The sequence below is a fragment of the Equus przewalskii genome, chromosome 2, assembly GCF_037783145.1.
Source record: "Equus przewalskii isolate Varuska chromosome 2, EquPr2, whole genome shotgun sequence".
In the NCBI taxonomy this organism is placed as follows: Eukaryota; Metazoa; Chordata; class Mammalia; order Perissodactyla; family Equidae; genus Equus; species Equus przewalskii.
Window position 1 is genome coordinate 42,038,612 of NC_091832.1, and position 27,453 is coordinate 42,066,064.

The 27,453-nt window shown below is 46.9% G+C and overlaps 1 protein-coding gene across 3 annotated transcripts; it reads right to left on the reverse strand.

The window, feature by feature from the left end:
- Nucleotides 1–493: 493 nt before the first annotated feature.
- Nucleotides 494–26,512, reverse strand: CA6 (carbonic anhydrase 6). 3 transcript variants are annotated; one of them, XM_008526391.2, is made up of 10 exons: nt 26,377–26,512; nt 26,024–26,144; nt 21,800–21,902; nt 19,601–19,780; nt 12,686–12,834; nt 11,913–12,005; nt 7,829–7,898; nt 4,416–4,573; nt 2,884–3,007; nt 494–976 (listed from the first exon to the last, which is right to left on the reverse strand). In XM_008526391.2, the coding sequence occupies exons 3-10, from the start codon at nt 21,870–21,872 to the stop codon at nt 864–866; spliced, it is 960 nt and encodes a 319-aa protein (XP_008524613.2). In that variant the 5' UTR covers nt 21,873–21,902; nt 26,024–26,144; nt 26,377–26,512; the 3' UTR covers nt 494–863. The 3 variants fall into 3 exon arrangements, with proteins under 3 accessions (XP_008524613.2, XP_008524612.2, XP_008524614.2); XM_008526390.2 differs by having other exon boundaries at nt 21,800–21,934; XM_008526392.2 differs by lacking the exon at nt 26,024–26,144 and having other exon boundaries at nt 21,800–21,934; nt 26,377–26,489.
- Nucleotides 26,513–27,453: the final 941 nt, after the last annotated feature.

Genomic DNA, 27,453 nt, shown 5'->3' on the forward strand with positions numbered 1-27,453 from the left:
GAGCTCAGAGAAGAGGAGGAAGTTGAGAGTGGGTAAGGGAGGGGCCTGCAGGAAGGGGATGCATAACTGACCCGTAAAACTAACGGCCTCTCTGCCCGGTGCATCTCAACCTTGTCTTATTCAATCAAACCACAACTCTGAAGGTGGATTATTTTATTATCCCACATGACTAGTAAGTGGTAGATCCTGGGTCCAGTGACAACAAGGGCCAGACAGCATTTGACCAAAAGGTGGAGATCGGCAGGGAGGCCGTCAGTTTTATCTCCTCCCTCCCCGTCTCCAGGGAGCCTGCCTCCTTGCTCGTCCGCCCTTCCTTTACTCACAGGGCACGATCACTACTCCAAACCTCCCCATCAGCAAGATCCCCATGAAAGAATCTCTTTCCTTTTTCTTAATCTTGGTCCTGGAAATCCCTCCCACCTTGATCTCTATCCCATGGCCTGGGGCCCTGGGGGTGGGGCAAAGAAGGGAAATTTGAAGTGGAACAAAGGAATGGAAAAGAGAAACTTTTTAATGACAAATTTCTAACGTTGTTTATTACATCTAAATGCTGCAGGGAAGTTTGGGCTGGTTTATAATTTAGGAAGATCAACGTGCATGATTAGATAGGAGGAGAGTTAGCCCTTTAAATTTCTATTCCAGTCAATTTCCATTAGTGTTGTCTAGCTCAGATCTTTTCTCACACATTGAAACCATCTCACTTCCTTTCACGGGTGATGGTTTCCCCTTGTTTTAGTCAGAAATTCAACAGGTGCCTCAGGGGGAGTGAAGCCATTGGACACATAGGATTTCTTGCAGACAGGGCAGGGCGTGGGCTCAGGGGGCTGCCGCCTCTTCCTGTCCTAGCTCATGATTCCAGCTTGTTAATATTTGCCTTTTCTCTTTACTTGCTTCTGTTCAATTAATCTTCTAAAGTATTCAAGGTTATTGTCGATCCTGGTTAGGTGAAACTGGAGCTCAGAGCCGAGAACAGATTCTATAAAAAGAAGAGTTAATAAGAAAAGGTCAAAACTTTGGAGGTCCTCGTGAAAACGGAGAATGTGGGACAGCCAGAGGCCATTCCCCACGTGTGTCCTTTAGGGAAGTATTTTGGATTCCTTAGAATGCCCTTCATGTTCCCATCCCATTGGCTTCAAGCATCTTCGCTATGTCTGAATTCAGGCTTGTAAACTACCAGAATCCAAGAGATGACATGTTAAAGGTGGTTCCACCCTTGAACCTTAGTTTCTCATGCAACGCTCAGTAGTCTTACCTTAGGGGACGTTTTCTAATAAATAAATTGCAAGAGGTCTTGTTTTTGTGACTGACCTTGGTTTCTCAGATCATTCCTCATTGGCAGTTTGATTAAATTAACCCATCTGGGGTGGAATTCTACAGAATTATGAGAGATCATGTGGGTCACACCACCAGGTTGGCTGGAGACAATTCCTGCTACATCAAAGTCTGGGCCTGAGTGAGGGCAGGTGGAGCAAGATGATGCCCAGTTTTCTGTTCCATTATCGGCAAAGGCAGGCCATCCTACGGATCCCCAGTTAGCAGTCGGGGAAGAAGCCCTCTCACTCCCTACTGGCTGTTGAAGTAATCACGCTAAACAGACTATCAGAAGGAAGGGCCACAATGGACACACAGGCAAACCGCAACTTGGCGCATCTTGGTCTAAGAGGTGGGTGTCTGGAACATCTGAGCTCCCTCATAAGGGTAAACTGGAGTGACCACCCCCATGGAAAGAACATTTGAGATGTGACATACGGGAAACTATACAATCTCTTTGTGCCTCTTGCAAGAATAGTGCAAAATTTTATAGGGAAAACTGGAGAACACGGCAAAATTAGAACAAGGAGACAGATCAGTGGGGCTAGGCTCCCTTTGCTCAGCCTTCCAGCAAGTGGACCTGCTCAGGAGGATGCAACCCTTTGGAAAAAGGAAGTGATACTCTTAATATCATTATAGTATAATATGAGGAAAGGTAATTACAGCTGGTGTCATTTTCCCTCTGGAAGAGCAAGCTGATAGAAAGAACAGCAATAAACAAACCAGGGCGGAAAGATGGTAAGAAAATCACAAACGGGTCTTTCTTGGGAGCGGGGGAGTATATATAGAGATTTAAAATCTTGAAAGACGCTTTAAAGGTAGGGTAAGATCAATTGGAGACCAATTCTATTGTATTAGAGGATGTAAAGGTCTCAAGAATGGTTAATAGAAACAGATTGTAAAGACAATGAATTCAGGGAATATGTCTAGTTCACCACAACTCTACAGAGAAGCAGACAAAATAAAGATGGGAAGATGGCAGGACATTTATATTCTTGCAAGCACAGAAATGAGGTGAGCCAAGAACAGAGTTGAAGCCTGACCCAATGGATTAGAGAGTCCAGGAGAGGCTGGACTGTTGATGCCTACTTCCAGTGTCTTGGTGCTTGGTCCCCAAGAAAATACAGTAAACAATATGTGGTCTAGTTAACCCCACCTTGAGGGAACATATAGGAAGAGTTGGGGATGGGCTTGTAATACAGACCAAGATAAAGATGTGCAGGATATAATCTGAGTTGGGTTTGATGAGGTTACATTGAGCCTACATGCTTATGGGGCATCTGGGTGTTGCTGCCATCTTGCTTTTCCTACTGTCTCCAGCCACGACCAGGTAGGTAATAAACCATGTAGCTGCCCTTCCTCATTGTCTCCTCTGTTCTACATCACTGCATGGACTGAGAAAATGAGTCATCCCTTTTGCCCAAGCCCTGTATAGATTGGCCCATCTGAGCTTCCTGCTATTTAGATGACTCTCCTTCCCTTACTACTGCCAGAAGAGATGAGTCCACCCAGGGAAGGAGGAAACAGAAGTCAACAAATTGCAAAGAATAAACAAGAGTTGATCTCACTCACGCTGATTAGGGTGATATATGAAGTTGGTTTCCACCACTCTGCCATTCAGGTGCTGGGTACTGCGGTAACCATTGTTGAGGGTCTTGTTCTGGCTATCCAATAAGGAGTTCTCTAGCTTCAAAACCTGTGGGTAACATGAAGTGGATAATGGAGAAGAGGCACTGAGTGATTTAAAAGAGTTTAGTTAGCAATTGAACTAGAGCTTGGGTTTTATAACCCTGATAAAGCAGTTGTTGGAAGATCTCAAGTCCAAAGAATGTTCTAGGTGCTATGTGGCAGGCATGGCATCCATTTATCCACTCTTCATTCTTCCAACAATCTCTTTTAATCTTTTTCTGTATTTGGTTACCAGTATAAAGGAGAGAAAGAAGTAAATAAAGATATATAAATGGCAAACTCGATTTTTGTTTTTCTGAAAATGTCCATACTTTGTCTATATCCTTGAAAGACATTTTTGCGGCATGTACAATTCTAGCTTGGCTGTTCATTTCTCTCAGCACTATGAAAATAGATGATTCCACTGCTTTCTGACATTCGTTGTTGCTGCGTTGAATCAATTCTCAGTCTAATAGTACTCCTTGCATGATAATCTGCCTTTTCTCTCTGGCTGATTTTGAAGTCTTTTCTTCGTCTTTGATATTTTGTGGTTTCACTGTGATGTGTTTAGTGTGGCTTACGTTGACTCATTGGGGTTCCTGAGCATATGACTTGGTGTCTTTCAACGCTTTTGGAAAATTATAAGCCAATATTCTTCAAAGCATGCCTCTTGTCTAGTGAAAGCTCCCCTAGATCTGGATTTCAGGTGCCTTTTTCCAGAGATGATTTATATTTGCTTCTGTTAGGCATCTGGGGGCACTTCTAACTTGGTTAGGACAATTTTGTGTGGGGGTATCCTTGAATAGGGGTCTTTCCACCTTTTCAGGAAGTAAGGAAATGAAAAGTTTAACAAAAAGGAAGAACATCACCCAGAAGGAATTGTCAGCTTTGTTTTGCAACCTCAGCAACATTTGTCCTTTATGCAACTCAGTAAACATTTATTATATGCCCATGCTATGCTGGAGGAAAGAAGATGACTGACACAGCTCTTCTCTTCAAAGGACTACAGGCATTTTGGCATGGGAAAGAGCTCAACACGAAGCCAGTCTTCTTGCATAAAGCCATTTATGACGTTAGAATGTAAGCTCCACAAGGACAGGAATTTTGTATATCAGGGGCTGAGAACAGTGGCTGGCGAGAGCAGCACTCAATAAATATTTGCCTTTACTATGCAACCCTTCTCCTCTGACTTGGATCAGGCTCCAGTCCTTTTCCTGCATCAACTAGAAATTTCTTGGATTCCCTGATGCCTGTTTGCTCCTCTCTGCCATGGCACTAGTAAGATCGCCCACGACAGTGTAGGGGAGGCACAGCAGCCCTGTGCAGGGCAAACACCACAGGAGCCCAGGGCTGGCATTGGGTGAGATTTGGCCGAGCACTCTTCTTGACTAGGGAGTTGGAAGGGGAGACTTCGGTGAAGTGAGGCCATGTACTACCTGTGACTTGGAGAGCTTGACGGGATCCGCCAGCAGAAACCACTGCACATTCTCGGTACAGGGAGGAGTGGTGAGTGACCCCTGGTAGCTGTAGTAGTAGCGGAGGTCCTTGGGTAGCATGTCCTGAATGTTGAGGCCACTCAGAACTGTGCTTTGTCCTAACGGAAGGGACAAGAGATAAAAGAGTGTTAGGGACCCCTGCTGCCCCCTGGGAGGACCGCTCAGGCTCAGACCTCACCATGTTTGAATCTCCTGATTTAAGCAGAACATAGAAGCTGACCATTGGGAAATATTTCCCCTGTTTGCTGCTCCCTGGAAGGGGTTAGAGCAAAGACTTTGGGGAGAGACCCACTCAGACACCTCCTCCTGGCTGGGTGCTCACTCCTCTAAGGCTGCTCCCTCATCTGTAAAAAGGGAACGTTCAGTAGGATTGCCGTAAGGGCAAAGGCGGGTGTGTTTATAAAGTGCTGGATTGAACTAGCACGTAGGAAATACTCACGAGTGTAACTGTCACCATCATCATCATCATTTTCAGGCAGAGGATATGTTTTATGATAAATGAAAGAATTAACTATGACTCTTAGGGGCTTCTTCATAAGTGCTCTCAAAGAAAGAACAAATTCTTTAGTTTGGGCTGATTTAGAAATGATTGAATGGAGGTTAGAAAGGCAGAATCAGAACCGAGTGGGGGTCCAGGTGTAGGCATCCTGTCCTGAGCTCTCCCTGCCATGCCCATTGGGAACCAAGCTCAGCCACAGGTGGGGTGTAGGGAGGGGGACCTCTGCAGGGTGTCTGAAGCCTCCACAGCACCCGCAACCATCACCGCATCTAGAGAATTCCTCTTTTGTTCACATCAATGACACTGAGCCCCTGAGCTTAGCATGAGACTGTCAAAGTAACATGGAGTTGAGTTGAATTTTGCTTCACTTTCCCTGGGCACTTTTGCATTTGTTAATGGCAAAGAGGACATCATTTTGACATGCAGTTAAATCGGCTTGTTTAACGAAGGCCGTGAATTCTAACAGTGCATAATCCCATAGTAAGCAAAAGATTTGTAAGTTTTACTGTTATTGGAAAGATTGAAAGATATAACCTTCTAAAGGGCTCTATTGCATAGATTTAGTTTCATAACTCTAATATATTTAAGTGAGTCACAAATTCCAGAACCATGGAATAGCCACTGGAAAACAATATGGCAGTTCCTTAAAAATTAAACATAGAATGACCATACGATCCAGCAATTCCACTTCTGAGTATATACCCAAAAGAAATGAAAGTAGGGAGGTAAACTAACAAGACCTGCTGATGCTTTGGATGTGGGGGGTAATGGAAAGAGGAAAATCAAGAATGATTCTGGGATTTTTGGCTTAAACAATGGGATGGATAATGACACTCATTGCTGAGATGAGAAAGTTGGTTTAGTGACGTCTGGAAGGTGAAGGGAATACAGTTAAGTTTTGGCCACGTTAAGTTTTACATCCATATGGCAATATCAAGTAAACAGTTGGATAAAGGAATCCTGAGTTCAGGGAGAGAGGCCAGTGTTGTAGGCAGTATTGATCAGAAGTGGAATTTATTGAACTAGAGAGGAAATGTGTCCGGGTTAGTTGTAGAAATAAAATGTCTGAGATGAGTGAATTTGAAGAAGTGTTTTAGCTATACCACAGGCCTGTGGTTTCTCCCACTGGCTTTGTTCACAGCCAGTAAATTAGCCAGACGGTTCTTGCATCTGCTTTGCCTGATGCTGTCCCTGCACGGAGGACCAGATATAGATTTTTGGGTTCCACAGTCTAGAGATGGCAATTCAGGCTGCGGGACCGAATGAGGGAAGACAGAGTCGTGGCACCCTCCAATATTAGGGAGGGAGCCAGAAAAAGAAAGCAGAGCTGGGGGCAGGGAGTGCGTGGTCAGAATGAGAGCCGGGTGTAATGGATTGATGTTTCGAGATCAATTAAGAGAAGAGGAGAAAAGCGGCCGGGAGATCTGACAACAGGGGTGACCTTGAAGGCTCAGTGGAGTGACGGGCCAGCTTCCAGTGAGTGAGAAAAGAGAACAAGACTGTTAGACAATTCTTTCAAGGGGATCTGAAAATGAGGTGGAAGATGAGAGAATAATGGCGTCATGAGATACTTTCATTTGTGTTTTGAGGTGGGAGGTGTTGGAGCACAGAACTGTGTGCTGAGTGGAATGGTCCGATGAAAGGTAAGATATCACTGATGCAGGAGAGAGGGGAGAGAGCAGCAGGTGAGGAGGCCCGAGAATGAGAGAGGGGTGGGGTTGGTGCTCACACGGAGGGTGGTCTTGGACAAGCGCAGGGACACCTCACCATTGTAGCCGAGGAGGGGAATGGCGTTTGGTCAGGTGCAGGAAGCTCAGAAGATGAGTCAGTTTCTGACTACCTTCTCAACGAAGCAGGAGGCAAGGCACCCGCTCCCAGGGAGAAGCTGGGGCCAGGGCCAGGGGCTTCGGGCGACAGGAGAAAGTGTGAAGTAATCATTTCGGAGAGGCGGAAAAGCAAACGCCCGGGGAAGTATTTCAGGATTTCCGGGCAGTGTTAGAACCTCTTCGTAACACCAGTTAGACGTCTGAGTGTTTCTGTCCAGCCACATTCAGTCGTGAACAGATGGGAGTCGGTCTGGGGCTTTGCCAGGTGAGCTTGTAGGGGACGGAGGGGTGAGCGCATGGGGGACGTTTGCCTGGGTGCGTCAGAATGATGGCCAGTGGAACCTCAGCTAGGTAAAGAGAGATGAAAGGCCTGAGGCGTGACTAGTAGTGAGAATGTGGAGGCCCATGGATTGGAGGTGAGAATTGCTGGAGGAGCGAGGACTGAAGTCAGGGAGCTGGAGTCTGGGAGATGTGGCCAAAGTGGGATGCACAAAACCAAGGCTTCACTGCTGATGCGGATGTTGCTCGAGGTCAAGGGCTAGCCATAGGAGTGGGCGATCACTCTAACAGAACTCTGCCTTCTGGAGGCAGAGAGATGGGAGAGCAGCCCTGTGTGACTTTGTGTCCCCGCACGATGATGAGGGGCTTCACCCTTGAGAGTCTTCTCAGCTTGAAGCTAAGGAGAACATGTCTCTCTGGTGACCAGGATCATCACGGCGGGCTGGGGCCAGCGGTGAGAGTCACTCAAGTGAAGACATCCCTAGTTAGTGGAACTCTGGCCAGAGAGAAGTTCCAATTGTGGGAATTGACAGGTAGAGTTTAGAACAGATTTCTCAGAGGTGTTCACAGCCTCAGCCAACAGCAGGAATTGCTAGAACAAGAGACCTTGTGCAGGGAGGGGTGCGCTCCCCTGGCAGGGCTTATCTGCTACCCTCCCCACCAGCGTCACCCTCCCCTGCCCCCCTGTCCCCACCTCACCCTCACGCTCATTCCTCTTCCCTCCTGCAGCCACTGTTGGCTTCCCTTACCTGAATACCTGACCTCACTCAGGTGAGAAAGGAACTTGCTGTAATAGGTGTTCTCAGCGTAATCACTGACCTGTAGGAGAAACACAGAGCAGTCAACCTAAGGGAGAAGGGACCTCTGTCCGGGACTGGCTCTGCTAATCCGGCTGTTTGCTGTCCTAGCTGATGGGGCGGAGCCCGAAGGGCAAGGAGGAGGCGGCCTGTCCACGTCCCAGTTGTGTTGGGGGACAGTCTGCCTGTTCTCTGCCACCAGCTGCCTGGGCTCACCAGGGAGACGAGATCTGAAGCATTTTGGCAGCTTCCAGGGAAAGGAGCTTCTTGGTGATGACTGGTGACACCCTCGGGGAATGGCTGTCACTGCTAAAATATCCCCAGTGACCCAGATTGGGCAGTGTCAGCCACAGTGGGATTCACTGGGTGGAGGGGGCTTGGTCTCATGCCCTCCCTTCTTCATCCTCAGGACTTGGCTGAGCAGAAGAGAGCCAGACGGCCCCCGCAAGGCTGCTCTGATTCGGCCAAGGCCAGCTCATTCTTGATTTTTTTGTATGAGTGTTGACTTTTTAAAAGTCAGAAAAGTTGCCTTTGGTGAAAAAGGTCTATGTTCAATGGTTCTTTTCCATCAGTGGTGTTGACCCAATTCTTCTTCCACTGGGTGTAAATTCAGATGTCTCAGATTCACGACTGCCATCTGCTATTTGTTTTCTAAATGTCTCGTGTCTGTTTTGTTCCTCTGTTCCACCTTTTGTGTTTCACAAATACTTTTAGTGGACCATTTAACCATTTTTAGTTATTACTGATACTCTAGTGATTACAATACACAGCTTGACGTATCACCATCTACATCAGGTTAATATTAATTTAATTCCAGTAAAATAGAGCAACTTGGCTCCAGCATAGCTCTGTCTCTTCCCCATCCTTCCTTTTATTTTTCATATATATTACCTCTACATATATTATAAACCCAGCAACACAGTGGTATTGTTATTGCTTTAAACAATTTTATGGGATTTTCTTAAAGACATTAAAAGAAGAAAAGAGTACAAATACATGTATAGTCTTTTACACTTACCCACATATTTGCCATATCCGGCACTCTTCAATTCTCTCTGTAGATTTGAATTACCATCTGGTATCATTTCCTTTCAACCAGAAGGGCTTCCTTTAATATTTCTTCTAAGACAGGTCTGCTAGCAATTATCTTGGTTTTTGCTTATCTGGGAATGTCTTTATTTTGCCTCATTTTTAAAGGGTGGTGTAGTTGGATATAGAATTCCTGGCTGACAGTCATTCCGCTGGCTTCTGATGACTTGTTTCTAAAGAGAAGTCAGTCATTAATTGTACTGGCATTCCCCTATGTGTGATGGCTCCTTTTTGTCTTGTTGCTTTCAGCATTTTGACTTTGATGTGTCTAGATGTTTATCAGACTTGAGGTTTGTTGAGTTTTCTTGGATTGTTTTTCATCAAATCTGGGAAATTTTTGACCATTGTTCCTTCAACGTTTTTTCTGCCATTTTCTCTCTCTCCTCTCCTTCTGGGACTCCCATGTCATATATTTCAGGATGTGTGATCTTGTCCCCATGAGTCTAAGGCTCTGTTCATTTTTCTTCAATCTTTTTTCTTTGTTCTTCAGATTGAATAATTTCTTTACTCTATCTTCAAATGCACTGATTCTTTCTTCCATTATTTTTTAAAAGATTGGCACCTGAGCTAACATCTGTTGCCAGTCTTCTTTTTTTAAATTTATTTTTTCTCCTTCTTCTTCTCCTCAAAGCCCCCAAGTTGTATATTCTAGTTGTAGGTTCTCCTAGTTCTGCTTTGTGGGACGCTGCCTGAGCATGGCTTGAAAAGCAGTGCTAGGTCTGTGCCCAGGATGCGAACTAGCAAAACCCTGGGCTGCCGAAGCAGAGCATGCAAACTTAACCACTCGGCCATGGGGCCGGCCTCTCTGATTCTTTCTTCTGCTGCTTCAGATTTGCTTGGAGCCCATGTAGTGTACTTTTCATTTTGTTCATTATATTTTTTAACTCTAGACTTTTCATTTCGGTGCATTTTTATAGTTTCTGTTTCTCTATTGAGATTTCCTTTTTTGAATCATCATCATCATATTTCCCTTTAATTCTTTGAACGTATTTATGATAGTTGTTTTTTTTTTTTTAAAGAGAAAGCAGTTTTTATAATTTTTTTTTTTTTAAAGATTTTTATTTTTTCCTTTTTCTCCCCAAAGCCCCCCGGTACATAGTTGTGTATTCTTCGTACATAGTTGTGTATTCTTCGTACATAGTTGTGTATTCTTCGTTGTGGGTTCTTCTAGTTGTGGCATGTGGGACGCTGCCTCAGCATGGTCTGATGAGCAGTGCCATGTCCGCGCCCAGGATTCAAACTAACGAAACACTGGGCCGCCTGCAGCGGAGCGCGCGAACTTAACCACTCGGCCACGGGGCCAGCCCCTTTATGATAGTTGTTTTAAAGCATGATCTGCTAGGGGCTGGCCCCATGGCCAAGTGGTTGAGTTCACACACTCTGCTTTGACAGCCTGGAGTTAACCAGTTCAGATCCTGGGCATGGACCTATGCACCACTCGTCAAACCATGCTGTGGTGGCATCCCACAAAGAACAACTAGAATGACCTACAACTAGGATATACAACTATGTACTGGGGCTTTGGGGAGAAAAAATAAACATAAAAAAAGGAAGATTGGCAACAGATGTTGGCTCAGGGCCAATCTTCCTCACCAAAAAATAAAAAATAAAGTACTGTCTGCTAAATCACTCTGGGTCCACTCAGAGTCAGTTTCTATTGACTGGGTCTTTTCCTCCTAAATATGGACCATATTTTCCTATTCTTTGTATGCCCAACTTTTTCTTGAAAACTGGACATTTCGTATACTGTATGGTAGCAAATCCAAATTCTGATTTTTTAAAATTGGCCTGAGGGTTTTTTGTTTGTGTGTCTGTTTAGGAGCTTGGCAGGACTTGATCTACAGGATACATCTTCCCGACAACATGCAGCAGCTGCTGTCTCTGCTCAGTTCTTAAATCTTATTTTTATTTTTAAGCCTGGATTCCTAGGGGCCACCTGGGGTCAGCAGAGCTTTGCAGTCGGTCAATGACTTTAGCAGAGGTCTTGATCGAATCCCTCAGTCCCATAAGATTTGCTCCCTCAGGTGATGGATCGAAGTGCAGCCAGGTATCAAGTCAGCCTCGCCTTTTACTTTCCACCTCTTGGGAAGTTTACACGGCCTTCTGTGGCTTTCTCATTTCCAGGATCTCCTTGTTAAATTTCTTATTGGCCTGCCACTTGCCACTTGCCCGAATTGGGACTGCAACCTCAGACTGTCAGAGCTCAGGTTTTCCCTCTTTGTTTTCTGTCTTTTCTGTTAAGCTTGCTACTTATATTGTCAGTGCCCCTGGGCCTGGGTTTTCAATTTACAGCCCAAATAAAGACAGTTCCTCAGCCCCAGGCAGTGAAGCTGCTGGTTTTCCTGTCCACCCTGCCCTGATAAACCTGCCTGGCTGACCAAGTTAGCAGTGGGGCTGGGAATAAGCCCAGGCACAAAGTCCACAGATGCTCATTGTTCTTCCTCAAAATTCTAGCCATTTTTCGCAAATAAATGCCTCAATTGTTGTTTGCATTTGGCCCATTCCCAAAGCACTTATATGGTTATTTGTGACAATTTTATCCAACTTAATACTCGTTTTGTGGGGAGTGGATTCACTGACCACTTCTTGCCACCTAGCCATAAGTCCCACGCTCCAGCCTTTCTTGGAAATGCAGAGGTGTCGCCTTTGTCTGGCAGGTTGCAGGCCTCCCCTTGCCCTCAGACCACTTTGTGTCCAGTCAACCCTCTGTGACTCCAGCTCTAAGTCAGCTTGTCCCAGTTATCCAAGGTCCCTGAGGTTGATAACACGGAAGGAACCCGGTGACTGTGAGCAAGGGCTAGATAAAGGGGAGATCTTCCATCACGTTAGCGTTTCCAGGAATTGTGAGCTCAGGAACAGATGAGGAGGGACAGGGAGGAAAGCTTTCATCCATACTTAACATCTATCTGGACGCCAAGCTATAGCTTCACGTGCAGTTTCAGCCTACCTCAACGAGGACTGCCAGCACTGCCAAACCATCAGGTTCATCCTTGGCTATATCGTAGCTCCCGTATTTAGAATTGTAGTGAACAAGGTGAATCTGTGGGAGCAAGGAAGGGTAATCAAGGGCAGTTCATACAGACTTCAAATGCTTCAGGGTCTCAGGAGAGGAGGAAAAGAAAGAAAAGGCTTCCATCTGAGGCCTCAGACTGTCTTGCACAAACAACTCCAACCTCCACCTCCCTCCAGTTAGGCTAGGAGATCTATCAATCCAGAAAGTTCTCTAAGAATGGAAAGAGCATGAATGGGATTCTGGGAAGAGGACAATTCAAGGGCGTTCCCTGACCCCGCCTCCCTCCAGGCAGACATACTGGCAGAGTCTGGAGGGAGCCCCTGAGTTCTCTTGAGGTCTCCATAGTTTGGGCGAGACCCTTGCCCCTGGAGGTGACTGTACCTGTGGTCATCCCAAGGACAGATCTAAGCAAGAGAGGGAAGCCAGAAAATCTAACACATAGAAATCCAGCTGAAACTGAAGAGGGCTGGCCCCACTGTGTAGGCTGCAGACTCCTACCTTGCTGTGACTTCTGTGAGGGTGGGGACCCCACCTGAATCCCTGGCACATGGCAATGATCAATGAATAGTTGTGAGTGAATGAAAAATAAACTCAACCTCAGGGTGACTTGACTGTCACCATTGCACAAAGTCTTTTTGGCTGTTTTAATAAGATAAGTGACTACGGGGTGTGAAGAAAAGAGGACCTGGCTGGGGTCCTCACGGTACCTCAGTCACATATCTGATCCCGTCGATGGTGTGCTCAGAGCCGCTGATCTCTGAGGCCCCACCGCCCCAGTGGAAGTGCATCTGCTCAGCTACGTACTTGGTGCCATCGGCAGCCTCCATGTGCATGGTGGGGCGCAGGCTGATCTGCACTGGAGAGAAGATGAGAGACAGGGAGTGGCGCAGGTGAATGTGGACGGGTCAGACCTACTGGTTCTTCCCTGGTCACCTGCCCATTCTGGGGGCAAGCTGGTACTATAGACTGGCTTAGAATGCCATGAGCAGAGTTCCAATGGGGAGGAGGCGACTGACACAGGGCAGGATGAGGACCAGGCACTGAGCAAGCTAGGCAAGGCAGATGCCTCTCCCATGGACACACATTTCCACCTAGAACCAGTAGGTTAGGGGCAGGACCGCAAACTGGCAGATCCAGCTTGTTGGAAAGGGGAAGGCCCTGAAAAGATATGGCCCAATGGGTGTGGAAACCAGAATTGCACTCTTCACATCTGGCCAGTTTTGGAATTTGCCCCTGATGTAGAAATAGGAAGGGGGGACTCTTGGACTGTTTTTATTATTTTTACTCTCCAGAATAAGCACTATTTGTAAGGCCAAGTTGAGGTCATTATCTTCTTTGTGATGGGGTTAAAATCCTCATCCTATGTAGCCTTCTAGAACTAGCCCAACTGAAAACACACTCCACCCCATGTAAGGGGGCGTCCCTGCGGGCCTTCAAAACTTTCAGTTTATGGACAGAGAAGCCACCCCAGGGAGGTGGAAAGACTTCTCAGATCACACAGTTTGTGGGTCGGGACAGAGCTGGGCCAGAACTGGGTGTGGACAGGACAGGATGTCACCATTACTAGCCTCAACTTGTCCTCAGAAGACAAGAGACGGAAATCTGCAGCAAGTCCGGGAACACACGGACTCCTGGCTTGGGTTTAATTTGGTATGATTATCAATGGATGCATTCAAATGTTAGGTTATTGCTAATGGGAAAATGGATCACTTTTCCAGCTTCCTCCTGCCTGTGCCCGACAGACTTCCTGCAGAGAAGTCACTCCCGTCACACAGCTGCAGTAGTCCATTTGACTGGCTCAGGCCTTAGAGAAATCTCTATATTTCTCTAAAGAAAGATGTGGAGAGTGACACCAGGGAGTGAAAGAAAAATACCTCTGAGGACATAATTTACGACTTGGAAAGGGACAAGCGGCAGCTGACCTGTTATCAAAGTCTTTCTATTTAAAGTCTTCAAAGATGGTGATAAACAAGTAAGTTTCCTTAAAGAGTAAATATTAGGGAGTTGATATCTGTCAGAGCCCCTTTCTTCCCTTCCCAATGGTCTAAAGCGCAGGGAGCTGTGATTAAATTCGTAACATAATGCGTTGTCAGGCAGGAATCCGGCCTCAAAGATTTTAACATGCCCTGTGGCAGAACAGGTGCTTTGTATTAGTGTTTAAAACATGGCCAGCCTCCAAATCAAAGCTCACATGAGCAAAACGGAAGAGTCTTTAAAAGGAGATATGCAGTGTCATCTGTGCCAAGAGACTGGCGAGCTGAGGACCAGGCCGGGGACAGTTAGCACCTCATGAGCAGAAACAGAGGTCCTGACAAGTATGTTTCTCCAAAATACAATTCCCTGCAGACAGAATGGCTCAATTCTCAAGTTTTATCAACAGGACCTCACAGGCCAGATTGAAAAATGGCAGCAATTCCGGCTTGTCACTGTGCTTTTGAAAAGGGGAGGCCAAATTTCTCTACCCAAAAATCAACCTGCTGAATGCTCCAGATTCTGAAAATTGATTTACTATCCAGAAAAAGTTGTTCCCCTTGTTTGAAACTAATTTAACCAGGTTCTTCTCAGACCAGAAAAACCACGATTTGAGCATTTTCTGTGCTCAAGAAGCAACAGCCAAGTGTCAAGGTTGTGAAAGTCAAAGAAAGACTGAGGAACTGACCCCAGTTGGAGGGGAGTAAGGAGATATGATGACTAAATGCAATGTGGGATCCTGGACTAGATCTTGGACCCGAAGAAGGACGTTAATGGGAAAGTGTGGAAATTCAAATGAGGTCTATAGAGCAGTTAATCGTATCAATGTAGTACGGTTATAAGATGTCAATATTAGTGGGAGAAGGGTATATGGGAACCTTCTGTATTATTCTGCAATTTTTCTAATCTAAAACTATTTCAAAATAAGAGTTTGAAAAAAAGACAAAACCAGCCTTGCTCCGGCAGTCTTGGAAAATCAAAACCTGCTCAGAATCCTGCATCCCTCATGGGCACCTATTGGGGACTGACCCTTTCATGCAGAAGTCTTTTCTCCTCAAACGCATCTAGTCCAGGTACTAGGCTAGGAAGATGAATGATAGATTGTCCCTCCTTTCGAGGAGCCTAGCAAAGTGGCGTATAGGACCCGTTAAGAGAACAATGTTCTTTTTCCCACTGAACACTAGAATCCCAGCACCTTAGGCCTTTAAGCTTTTCTGGAGCCTAAGAATATGTATTTTGGGAAGTTAAAAATATATATTAACCAATCAGTACTGGTCCACCACCTGTTACTAGTCTACAACAAAATAGAGAAATTGAGAATAAGCTTTAGAAACTTTTGTAGCAATTTGTCTCAACATCCAAGTGTGTTTTCAATTTCTTCTTATTCAAATGTAATTTTATGTCTGTTGAATCTAATAACAAAAATTGGGGCACATAAAAATATAAATATATAGTAGCATTTGAAATTAGAAACACCACACCATTTACATTAGCACCCCAAAAATTAAACACCTAGCTATAAATCTAACAAAATATGGACAAGATCTATATGAAGAAAACTACAAAACTCTGATGAAAGGCATCAAAGAATAACTAAATAAATGGAGAGATATTTCATGTTCCTGGATAGGAAGATCCGATATTGTCAAGATGTCAGTTCTTCTCAACTTGATTGATAGATTCAATGCAATCCCAATCAAAATCCCAGTGAGTTATTTTGTGGCTATTAACAAACTGATCCTAAAGTTTATATGGAGAAGCAAAAGACCCAGAATAGCCAACACAATATTGAGGAGAAAAACAAAGCTGGAGGACGGATGCTACCCAACTTCAAGACTTAACTGTAAATCCATAGTAATCAAGGCAGTGTGGTATTGGTGAAAGAAGAGAAAACAGATCAATAGGACAGAATAGAGAGCCCAGAAATAGATCCCCGTAAGTATACGCAACTGATATTTAACAAATGAGCAAAGGCAATACAATAGAGTCTCATCAACAAACACTGCTGGAATGACAGGACATCCACATGCAAAACGTGAATCTAGACAAGACGTTACACCCTTCACGAAAATTAACTCAAAATGGATCATAGACCTAAAAGTAAAATGTGAAACTATAAAATTCTTAAAAGATAACAGGAGAAAACCCAGATGACCTTGGGTATGTTGATGTCTTTTAGATACAACACCAAAGACAAAATCCATGAGAGAAATAATTGGCAAGCTGGACTTCATTAAAATTAAAACCTTCTGTTCCGCAAAAGACAATATCAAGAGAATTTAGAAGACAAGCCACAGACTGGGAGAAAATATTTGCAAAAGATACATGTGATAAATAACTGCTACTCAAAATATACAACGAACTCTTAAAACTTAACAATAAAAAAACAACCTAGTTTAGGAGCTGGCCCCGTGGCCGAGTGGTTAAGTTCGCGCGCTCCGCTGCAGGCGGCCCAGTGTTTCGTTGGTTCGAATCCTGGGCGCGGACATGGCACTGCTCGTCAGACCACGCTGAGGCAGCGTCCCACATGCCACAACCAGAGGAAGCCACAATGAAGAATACACAACTATGTACCGGGGGGCTTTGGGGAGAAAAAGGAAAAAAAAAAAAAAATCTTTAAAAAAAAAAAAAAACAACCTAGTTTAAAAATGGACCAAAGACCTTAATAGACACCTTATCATAGAAGATACACAGATGGCAAATAAGCATACAAAAAGATGCTCCACATCATATGTCATTAGGGAAAATCAAATCAAAACAATGAGATACCGCTACACACCTATTAGAATGTGCAAAACCCAGAACACTGACAACACCAAATGCTGGTGAGGATGTGGAGGAAGAGGGACTCCCACATTGCTGGAGGGATGCAACATGACACGGCCACTTTGGAAGCCATTTCGGCAGTTTCTTACAAAACTAAACATACTTTTACCATATAACCCAGCAATCACATTCCTTGGTATTTACCCAATGGAGCTGAAAACATGTCCACACGAAAATCTGCACACAGATGTTTACAGCAGCTTTATTCATTATCACTGAAACTCGGAAGCAACCAAGACGTCCTTCCGTAGGTGAATGGGTAAATAAACTGTGGTCCATCCAGACAGTGGAATATTAGTCAACGCTAAAAAGGAATGAGCTAACAAGTCATGAAAAGATATGGAGGAAACTTAAATGCACATTACTCAGTGAAAGAAGCCAAGCTGGGAAGGCAAAATACTGTATGATTCCAACTACATGACGTTCAGGGAAAGGCAAAATTATGGAGATAGTAAAAAGGTCAGTGGTTGCCAGGGGTTAGGGGCGGGGGAGAGATGTTTAGGCAGAGCACAGAGGACTTTTAGGGCAGTGAAAACACTCTGTATGACACTGTGGTGATGAATGCATGTCATTATATATTTGTCCAAACCCACAGAGTGTACAACACCAAGAGTGAACCCTAATGTAAACTACGGACGTTGGGTGATTATGATGTGTCAATACAGGGTCATCCTTCATAAAAAATGTACCATTCTAGTGAGTGATGTTGATCATAGAGGAGGCTATGCAGGCAGAGGAGCAGGAGGTGTATGAGAAAGCTCTGTACTTGCTGCTCAATTTGGCCATGAACCTAAAACTGCTCTAAAAAATGAAATCTATTAAAAATATATATATAAACATATATGTTTATATCTTAGGTTCCAAGATATAAAAAGGACTCTGCAAAAGCAAAATTAATAAATGTTTAATTATGTCTTTTCAACTTTTTTGTTAAACTTAGTATTCATCAAAATTTCATTAGATTTAAAATTTGTAGATTAGTTCTTTTTTCCCTTCAACAGAATTCTTTTTTTTTAATATTAGCTTTTTTTTTTTAAATGGCTCCACTATAGCAAATTTTGTGTGTGTGTGTGAGGAAGATTGGCTCTGAGCTAACATCTGTTGCCAATCTCCCTTTTTTTTTCCTCCCCAAAGCCCCAGTACATAGCTGTAAGTCCTTCTGGTTCTTCTATATGGGATGCCACCACAGCATGGCTTGATGAGCAGTGTGTAGGTCCACGCCCAGGATCTGAACCAGTGAACCCCAGGCTGCCGAAGCAGAGCATGCGAACTTAACCATTATACTACCAGGCCGGCCCCTTCCCTTCCATGGAATTCTTCAATGTGCTTGGAGCTTGCTGAAAATGTATAGCCACTTGTAAAGAGTATAGCCAAATAACCTCAAAAGCTAAATTATAAAAATTTTTCAAAACAATTTACATAAAACAAAATAAGTATTGTGAGCTATGAGTGCATTCTAATGTTTGAGATGCTGTAGGGTGGGTTGGGGACCCCAGGGGAACAAGCTTCTGGCCTCCAGAGATCCCAGCACAGCCTTATAGGAGGAGGGTCCAGAGCCCTCTGCAATGTGGGAGGAGGGAGCCACTGTAAACCCCCAGGGAAGCTGGCGTCTTCCTCACCCCGTCCTCTCCCGGGTCCTCAACACAAAGCCCTGCACACAGCAGGCAGCCAGCAGAAACTCAGCCCATGTAACAAAGAGGGGTTGTCAATCATTCGTTAGTCCCGGCCGACTGACCTGCTGGCGTCCACCAAGGTTTCCCTGCCTTCAGCGGCCGCCTTTGGCCCTTTGGCGCCAGCCCCTCTCCCCTAAGGGCGAGGACAGGGAGAAGCTGCAAGCTGCTAACCCACTGGAAGCTTCAGAGAGTAATTTTGGAAACAGGAGCTTGACGTTATGATAAAATGAGGCTTTTATGAATTATTAGTGGAGTTCGGTGATCCAGGCTCATGTCCCTGAGGATTTTACAGATCTTCCGTCATTCTCCTATGTGCTATGTCACCAGCCCCATCAAGGCAATTGGTTTTATTTTCTCAATTGTGCCAATAGGAAATCTAAGTCCTGTGACCCCCGTACACCTATGCGTGTGGGCAGTAAACTGACCCGCCCCAGGCCAGAGTGGAAGAGGAGGACAGGGGCTCTGGGTCCAGCTGGGCCGCAAGAGCCTGTGTGACCTTGAGTAAGTCCCTCGGCCTCCCAAGGTCTCTGGTTTCCAGCCTAAAAAATGCCCCCCTCCTGGGGTTGTCATGAGGCTCAGAGATGAACCCACGGAAAATCAGCAGGGTGTTCTGCAAACATAAAGCACGAATTTACAGTTGTCCAATCCAGGCTTCTGAAGTGCGGTCCCCAAGACCAAACTTCTCCTGTCTGACTTTCACCCCCTTTCTAGGAGGGAACAGAAAACATGAGCTTCTTTTTAAACCTCTGAGAAATGCTTGGCCTACCTGTCAGGCACTTTGAGTTAATCAGACTCAGTACAGAAAATACGGAAAATCAGACCAGGGCAGAGATCAACAGAGCACGCAGCGGGCGTGTGGCTTCAGCAGCATCGCCTGTCTGTGAGCTGAATTTCCCACTGGTCGGGTCAGAGCAAGTTTGGGGAGAGGCTAAGGAGGAAAGAAGGAGCCAGCCAGGAATTGAGTCTAAAGACAGATGCTGCACAACTTTGGAAGAGCCACTTAGTTTCAGGGCCTCGCGCCTGTCCGCCCGCACGTCTGAGGCCTCCAGCTCCAAGGCTGCGCTCTGAGCCTCTGGGCATGCCGCTCCCGGCAGCCAACACCTGCCTTCCCTGCTGACCACTCATGGCCCGGCCCCTGTGGCCCACCCTTACCTGTGTGGCCGTTGTTGGTCATGGAGAACTCGCCCTCCTGGTCCTCGTAGCCCACCAGGGTCAGAGGCTTCAAGGATGGGTTGTACCACATCTTCTTACTCTGCAGGTCGATGGGCGACTGTCTGTCGCCCCCGCAGGTGGGGTACTCATTCGACCAGTGCGCTTCATCCAGCTCCCCGTCTGAGACAGGAGAGATCCCAAGGGATTACAGTTTGAGAGGCTGCCCAGCTAAGCCCTCCCTGCCGGCCCCTCACTCGGGGCAGAGGCCAGAGCCTGCAGCTCCCAGCACGGCCTGCCCGGCGGAAGGCCCACGGGAGCCAGGCAGGCTGCCAGGATCAAGGCCAGAGGTCTGCCTTCTAGAAAGCAGAAGCAGGGCCTCCAGAAGGAGGTGGGAGAGGCATTTAAATTAACTCCATGGGCGCTGTGTCTTGGGGGCTTTGGTGCCGATCCCTGACTTTCCTGTTGTAACCACTGGCCCTGAGAATATGACTTAGTGTTTTGAAAGCGATGAAAGTCTTTAATATGTAGCTTTAGTTTGCCTGTGAATTATCGTCAGCTGATAAATGTACGAGAGGGCTCCCTGGGCTTGGCCTTCCTGTGTTATTTGGTGGCCTTTGCCTCGTTTCCTCTGAATGGCACAGTTCTCCTTCCCAGCCCTCAACAACAACACAGCCCCTTCTGCCCCTGCGGCAGGACCCCCCGCCTGTTTTCTCCCTCCACCCCTTTCACCGGTTCCCAGTGTGGTAAGGCCCACCAGGTGCACCTTCACCTACAGATTCAGGATGAGAAAGGAGGCATCTGGTTCAATCACTCAACTAGAATGATGAGGTAAGAAAACATCAAAATAAGGAAAAGGGTCTTTTTTTTAAGGTAGTTACTAATCACAGGGGAGAGAGTAATAAAAGCCAGTCATTATTAGCAGCGACTGGGCTTCCAAACACCGTGGGTCCTGGTGTGACCATTTGCAGCTAGGACTACGAGCCCTCACCCTTGTGCAGCGAGGGGGCAGGAGGTGGGGGCTGTGAGGTGAGCGCAGAGCTTGTTTGAAGGAAGATGTTTATATTGGGGCCTCTCACAGCTTCTTGGCTTTGCAATCAAGAGAAAAGTCAATTCTCTACTTCTCTGCTCTTCTCTATTTAATAATAAAACCCAATTTTTAAACAATTCTTTCCTAGAGGCGGGATGCCAGGATCAAGGCCAAGGGTCTCGAGCACAGTCCCTTTATGGACACAAGGCTTTGGCCGCACCCCTATCAGTCTTGAAGGGTTCTCATGTGTTCTGGAAAGTCACTGCAGCAGCTGCCCCAAGTCCTCCAGGGCCCCTGGAGGCTTTCCAGAAGGCCCACAGTCCCAGACGCTGGACTGAGCCTGGGGAGGACAAGACTTGCATTGATGGAATTCTCTCCCTTCCTTACCCTCTGCTCCACCCCCCAGCGCCAGTGGGCCAGAGAAGCAGATGCCCCGGGGTCCCCGTGGCCGGCTGTGGGATTCCTCTGCTCCAAAACAGAGCCATTGGTCAGGGTTGGCCATCTTGCCCTCTGAAGTTGGGCTTTCTGAGCTTCCCCACTATGCCCCTAATTCTATTGCCCTTGATTCAACAGGGCACATATCCACCCTGAATGTACGCTTCCCCGTGTCTGAGGCTGGGGGCCTGTGCAGGAAGCAGACTCAACACTGTGTTTGCTCCTGGCCCCTGCCAGTGGCAGGAGTGTCTTCTCCTGCCTCAGCCCAGTACAAAAAAGAGGGGACATGGGCAGGAGCTCTCTTCACTGCCACATGGATGGGGTGTTTCATGTCCAAACGCCACAGATGCAGTCCTCCCATTTTTGGCTCATGCGTGGGCCAGAACTCATGTCAATGCCAGGGTTTCCATTTCATCTTTTAAAGGCTGGGTTTCAGTACTGAGGTCTGGGTCTCAGCAGGACACGGCCATCGACAGCAGGCAGCCTGGAGGCTACCTAAAGACACTCTGGGTGACCCGCGTGGATCTGTGAAGTGGGAGACTATTTCTTCTTTTCCTTAGTGGAGGTCTAAGTTCAGTGCGTTCTCTATACACCCCGAGACACTGAGCCCACGATGGGCAGACCCCAACAGAGGAACCTCACACAAGCGTGCGTGGTCTGCCTCGCCAGCCCAAGAAACGCCAGGCTCGGCCGCTGTCCTCCGGAAGGAGGCGCTCCCCTCCTCGCGGGGGGCTTACCTGAGTAGGTCCAGTGCTGCCCGGCCTGGGCTCCCAGGAGGAGCAGAGACAGCAAGGTCAGCGGAGCCTGCATGGTGCCGCGGGTCCGGCGTCAGGACGGATTCTGGGGAAGCCCTTCTTTTAAAAGCTCAGAAACTGTAAATAACAATTTACCAAGTCTGGCGGCCTGATCCACCCTCCGCTGCACCCGCTAAAACGATAACACCTTCCCCACAATGGCCCTTCTGACTTGGTTCGCTCGGCAGGTGACGTTTCCTTTCCTGATCTCCTCCAGGGTCATTACCATGACCAGGTAGCCCACGGGTTTGGTGGTTCGATGTCCTAACTTATAAATACTCCCTGGAAGGGCCAACACAGTGCAGCCTTTGTGCAGGAGTGACCAGAACACTGTCACTTCCTATGACCTGGCTCCTGGCAAGGAGCTTTGGGACCTGGTGAAGGGCATCACTGATCCCTGAAAACCCTAGCCGGATCCTGCTTGGTATTTCCTGCCTGTCTCAACAATGGACACAAGCCACCGCTGCAGACTGTTGGCGGCCCTCAGCAGGCATCTTGGGAAATGGCCTGGTCCCCGCGTACGGCATGGAATGGAGAGTCCTAACTGGAGGCACTCATGTTCTTATCCGCATCCCGAAATCACTGGTTGACCCCGGATTCCTAGCTCATGAGCCACATGCCAAGGCCTACCTTTGGGCCCTCCGAGCTAGCGTGGGTGTCCATGTTTCTCCATGGGATGCATTTGTTCCCATAGCTGCACTACACTCGGTCACACCCAAACCAATCAAACATGTTGGATCAATGGATTGCCTAATCCTCCTGCTTCCACTTGGGTAAACAGTCCTTGAAGTGAGTGAGGGAGAAACTTTTGAGTTTATACATGCTGACAGCCCAGCATTTCCCATGCCCTGCAGAGAGGGCACAGGCAAAGGGCAGCAGCGTTCCTGCGGGGTGCCGGCCATCCTGGCCAGATACAAAGGACCATCTTGTTCTGGAGAACAGAGCTAATCCCCTCCCCACCAGCCTCATTTATCTCATTGCCCACTTTTCCCTGGGGCCTGAGGGATGCTAGAATGGCAATATGGCAGCGCGAATTGAGCACGGTTAAGAGCAAGGATTCTGAAGCCAGACTGACAGAGTTCAGATCCCTGCTCTCCCACTTACTAGCTATGTGACCTTGGCCAAGTTACTCAACTGCTCTGTGCCTGTTTCCCCATCTTTAATAGGATTCGATGATAGTACCTCCCTCCTGGGAATTCAACAACAAATTTGTGTGTAGCACTTGGAATGTCTGGTATGCGGCAAACGGCATTATTATCTATGCAGACCCCTCATTCTATGTGGAAAGGAAGTGATTTACCATTGTCCACCCAGCCTGTGAGTGAGGGAACTAGAGGCAAAAATGAAGGACTCATTCTCCAACTCATGGAACTCTTCCACATTTTCAGAAACTAGAAACCCACTGTCCAGTCTTTGCGAGTAAGCCACACCTGACTGCTGGGCCCCGGCCCTGCAGAAAGGACCACCTTGTAGATACCGTGAGACCCAGCCTCTGCTGAGGACAGCAAGGGTGTGCGTCGACCTTTAGATGGGCCAGGGTTCCCTGACATCCAACTGGCAGGAAAACACAAATGGAGCCATCTGAATTTTTTTCTTGGGCACCAGGGAAAGAATTTGGAGCTGCAGAGGGAGCCTGGCAGGTCACAACGTGGTGGAAGGCAGGGAGGATGGGTCAGAGCACAAAGGGAGGCTGGAGCGAGAAGGAGCCCCAGGAGGCCTGAGCCGTTGGGTGGGGAAACTGCGCAAGGGGGAGGGAGGAAGGAAGGGGCCGTGGGGGCTGAGAGGAGATAGGAACAGATGCTCAGAGAAAGGGGCTCCAGGAGCAGGGACCCCACGGCCATGCTGGGGAAATGGAGAGTGTCTGCCACTACCAATGGCTCCCGGCTCCATGTCCCATGGGGTTCCACGGTCCTGCGGTCCCCACTTCCGGATGCCCTGGGGAGCCCTGGTGCTGCTGTTGCGACCCCGAATCCTCACAGTGAGTGCATGGTCACTGCTGTGAGTCTGTAATTTTAGCCACCCCGCCGTGGAGCCCTCCCGTGCCCTGTTCACTGCTCAGGCCTGCCGTTTGGCCCTGGTTTCTCTGCATCTTTCGCTCAGGGCTGGCTGGTAACCTGTGCAGCTGACTAATGTTGAGTATAGGTGGTTAGAGTGAGTAATTAAGTTAATAAAGCAATTAGACCGGCCAGGCTCTTAAAGTATAAGACCCATCTGCTAATGAGGGCACGTTGCTAGAGAAAGAGGGTCCCTTCCCTCTGCTGTGTAGCAAATTCCAGTGACACAATCCATGCAGAATTCAGCAAGGTTACTTTTGTTGCCCTCTTTCTAGCTCATTGACTTCTTTGACCCTCAAATTTTCCATTAACTTTGAACGTGTTTCCTCCTTTTCGTATTTTCAAAATACGCTGTTTGTTTCGATTTGCTTTTTTTTAGTGTGTTACATTGGACTCTGAACTTGCTTCTGCCTCCATCCAACCCCATCTCCAGCTCTTCAAGGTGTCTTAAGTCTCATTAAACTGTTTTTCTAAGGCCCATGGTTTGAGTGGCTGAGATGAGTTGACGTGTGTGCCATTTTCATCATAACATCGTGTCAAAAATGAGAAAGGAGCTTTTGTTCTTCGTTGGTGCCACACAGTTCCACGACAGAGGCCCACAGAAGCAAAGGAAAGGGAGGCGGCAGGGAGGTGAGGTCAGCCCAGATAAACAGGGAGGCACCATCAGCCCAGGTGGGCGTGGAGGCACGGTCAGCCCAGGTGAGCAGAGAAGCAGGGTCAGCCCCCATGAACAGAGAGGGGTGATCAGCCCAGGTGAGCAGGGAGGGGTGATGGGCCCAGGTGAGCACAGAGGCAACTTCAGCCCAGGTGAGCCAATGCTCAGGTTTGCACAGGCCTGGGATAGAAGAATGAATCTGGCTATACAAGAATATGCACATTTTGGCTGTACACAATATGGACAGGCCATTGTTGTGTTCCATTCAGGAGTTCCAGCTCTGGAATCCTGAAGAATGAGTCACTCTGAACAAGTGAATTTTCTAGATGGTTAAAGGCTCAATTCTATAAAAGCACCAAAACGTTTAGTCCATTTTGGATTAAAACTTCTAAAATGTATCACACTCTTGCCTGTTTTCTTGAACAGATTAAGCTGAATACAATAAAACTTTTCTTAATGACTGAGGCCCACTCATATGAAAATCAGTTATTAGCCTGTATTGTAATGTATTGATGCCCACTGCGCCTGTAACTATATATGACTGTTCTCCCTACATGAAACAACCCCTAACTGCTCTATTTTTGGATTTCTTATATCAGAAAATTAGCTAGCTGACCTAATTATTAAAGCAATGTACTTGGGGGCCGGCCCAGTGGCACAGCTGTTAATTTCGCATGTGCCAATTCAGCAGCCCGGGGTCCACCAGATCGGATCCCGGGTGCAGACATGGCACCGCTCATCAAGCCATGCTGTGGCAGGCATCCCACATATAAAGGAAAGGAAGATGGGCACGGATGTTAGCTGAGGGCCAGTCTTCCTCAGCAAAAAGAGGAGGAGTGGTAGCAGATGTTAGCTCAGGGCTGATCTTCCCCCCAAAAATAAAAAAAATTAAAATTAAAAAAACAAAGCAATGTACACCTATGTGCATGAGTGATATTCAAATTATTAACATCCATGAGGCCAGGGCACGACCGACCAGAACAGAAGAGACACTTGGTGCTGCAGTGGGGTCTGGAAGCCCCCTGCTCTGCCAGGAGTTAACCCTCTTGTTGGTGGATTGTAGGGAGAGTGGGAGATCCTGGGCAGGGCTGGGCGGCAGGGGCACCTGGAGGCACCAGTGTGTTTGTGTTCATTTTTCATGGTTAGCATTGCGAACATGGGCTGCCAGCTCTCGCCTCTTTGGGTTGTCTGTTTGCCTTCCCTCTGTTCCTGGCTTCTTATTTGCTGTTTTTTACCTCTTTGGCCAGAAATCAGATGGCTACGCTTTGCAGAATTACATGCACAAGGAGAACGGATAGAGCTGAACTGAGAGCCCAGAGGCTGTACTCAGACCAGTGGAGGAAAGCCCTGAAAACTCTTTTTTGACTACTCAAAACATTTTACTTCCTTGCTGACTTTTAGTTATGTCCACATAAGTGAAGCTTTAGCACAACCAAACCAACACGTTAAATAACTTACTTGCAGAATATTCAGCCACATCGAGCCCCAATCCAGTGGGGACGCCCACACTTTCTCTCACCAGCTTCCCTGTTGATAAGTTCTCCAATCTTATAGGGTATCTCCAGTCTCATCTGTCCTCCTAGAATTCAGCACTTATCATTTAGTGGCGTCTACCAGCAGGCATTTTCCTCCATCATATTTATTCTTCCTCCGATAACCTACATCAAAAAACTCCCTGACCAAAACCTTGGTGGAAATTCTCTTTTCTATTATTAACTTAGGTTATTAGCAAAATAGGAACCAAATATCGAAAAATATTTACAACTCAGCCTGCCATCAACATTCCGTGCCCGCTCTCTGTGCAAACTTACCATAGGACCTGCCGTTGGAATTCTTGTTCCATTTGCATCTCCTGCTGCCTGTATCTTCTATGTCCTGGAGTTGGCTAGAGTCTTGCTTATATCCCTTTTATGTAGTCCACCCCAGTTTACCTCTGTAGGACAGGTTTGTGTGTCTTCCAGCTCCACCCTTAACAAGTCAATAAGCAATTCCAAATCTCTATCGAGTCCCAACCCTTCCCTCATACCTAAGGCACTGGTTACGCAAGTAGAGGACTGTGTTAGCTTCCTGTTGCCACTGTAAGAAATTGCCGCAAACTCAGTGCTTAAGACAACACAAATTTATTCCCTTACAGATCTGGAGGTCAGAAATCCAAAATCAGTTTCATTGGGCTAAAGCCAAGGGTCGGCAGGGCTGGTTCCTTCTGGAGGCTCTCAGGGAGCATCCATTCCCTCGTCTTTTTTAGCTCCTGCACTCCTCGGCTCACAGCCTCTTCCTCTAATCACTCCAATCTCTTGCTTCAGTCCTCACACCTCCTAATTCCTCCTTTGATCTTCTTGCCTCCCTCTTATAAGCATCCTTGTGATGACATTTCGGGCCCACACAGATAACCCAGGATCATCTCCCCATCTCAAGCTCCTTAACTTAATCACATGTGTAAATCTCTTTTGTAACATTCACAGGTCCCAGGGATGAGCGTGTGGACATTTTTGGGGAGCCATTATTCAGCCTACCACAGGGATGTAGGGAGCCACCAAGCTGAATTAAACCATGAATTGCTGAAAATTGGATTTAGACTTTAAAGAACAGAGTGACAAATCATCAGTGTCATGAAACATAGCAGGAATGGAGGGAGCTGCAGAGGAACAAGATGGACGACAACTGATCTGTCAGGAGAATGCACAACAGCCAGGCACTTCTCTGAGCTCTTAAAGGCCACAGTGGTATGCCCAGGGTCAGCTTATTGGACTAGAACAGCAACCTGGTAATCTGAAAAAGTGCCAACAGCACTGAGGTGAGGGGATGAAAGACCCAATGTGGTCAATCTACCAGGACTGGGTAGGACCAACAGCCCTTGGGTGTGCACTGCAGGAGACAGAAGTTAGCTC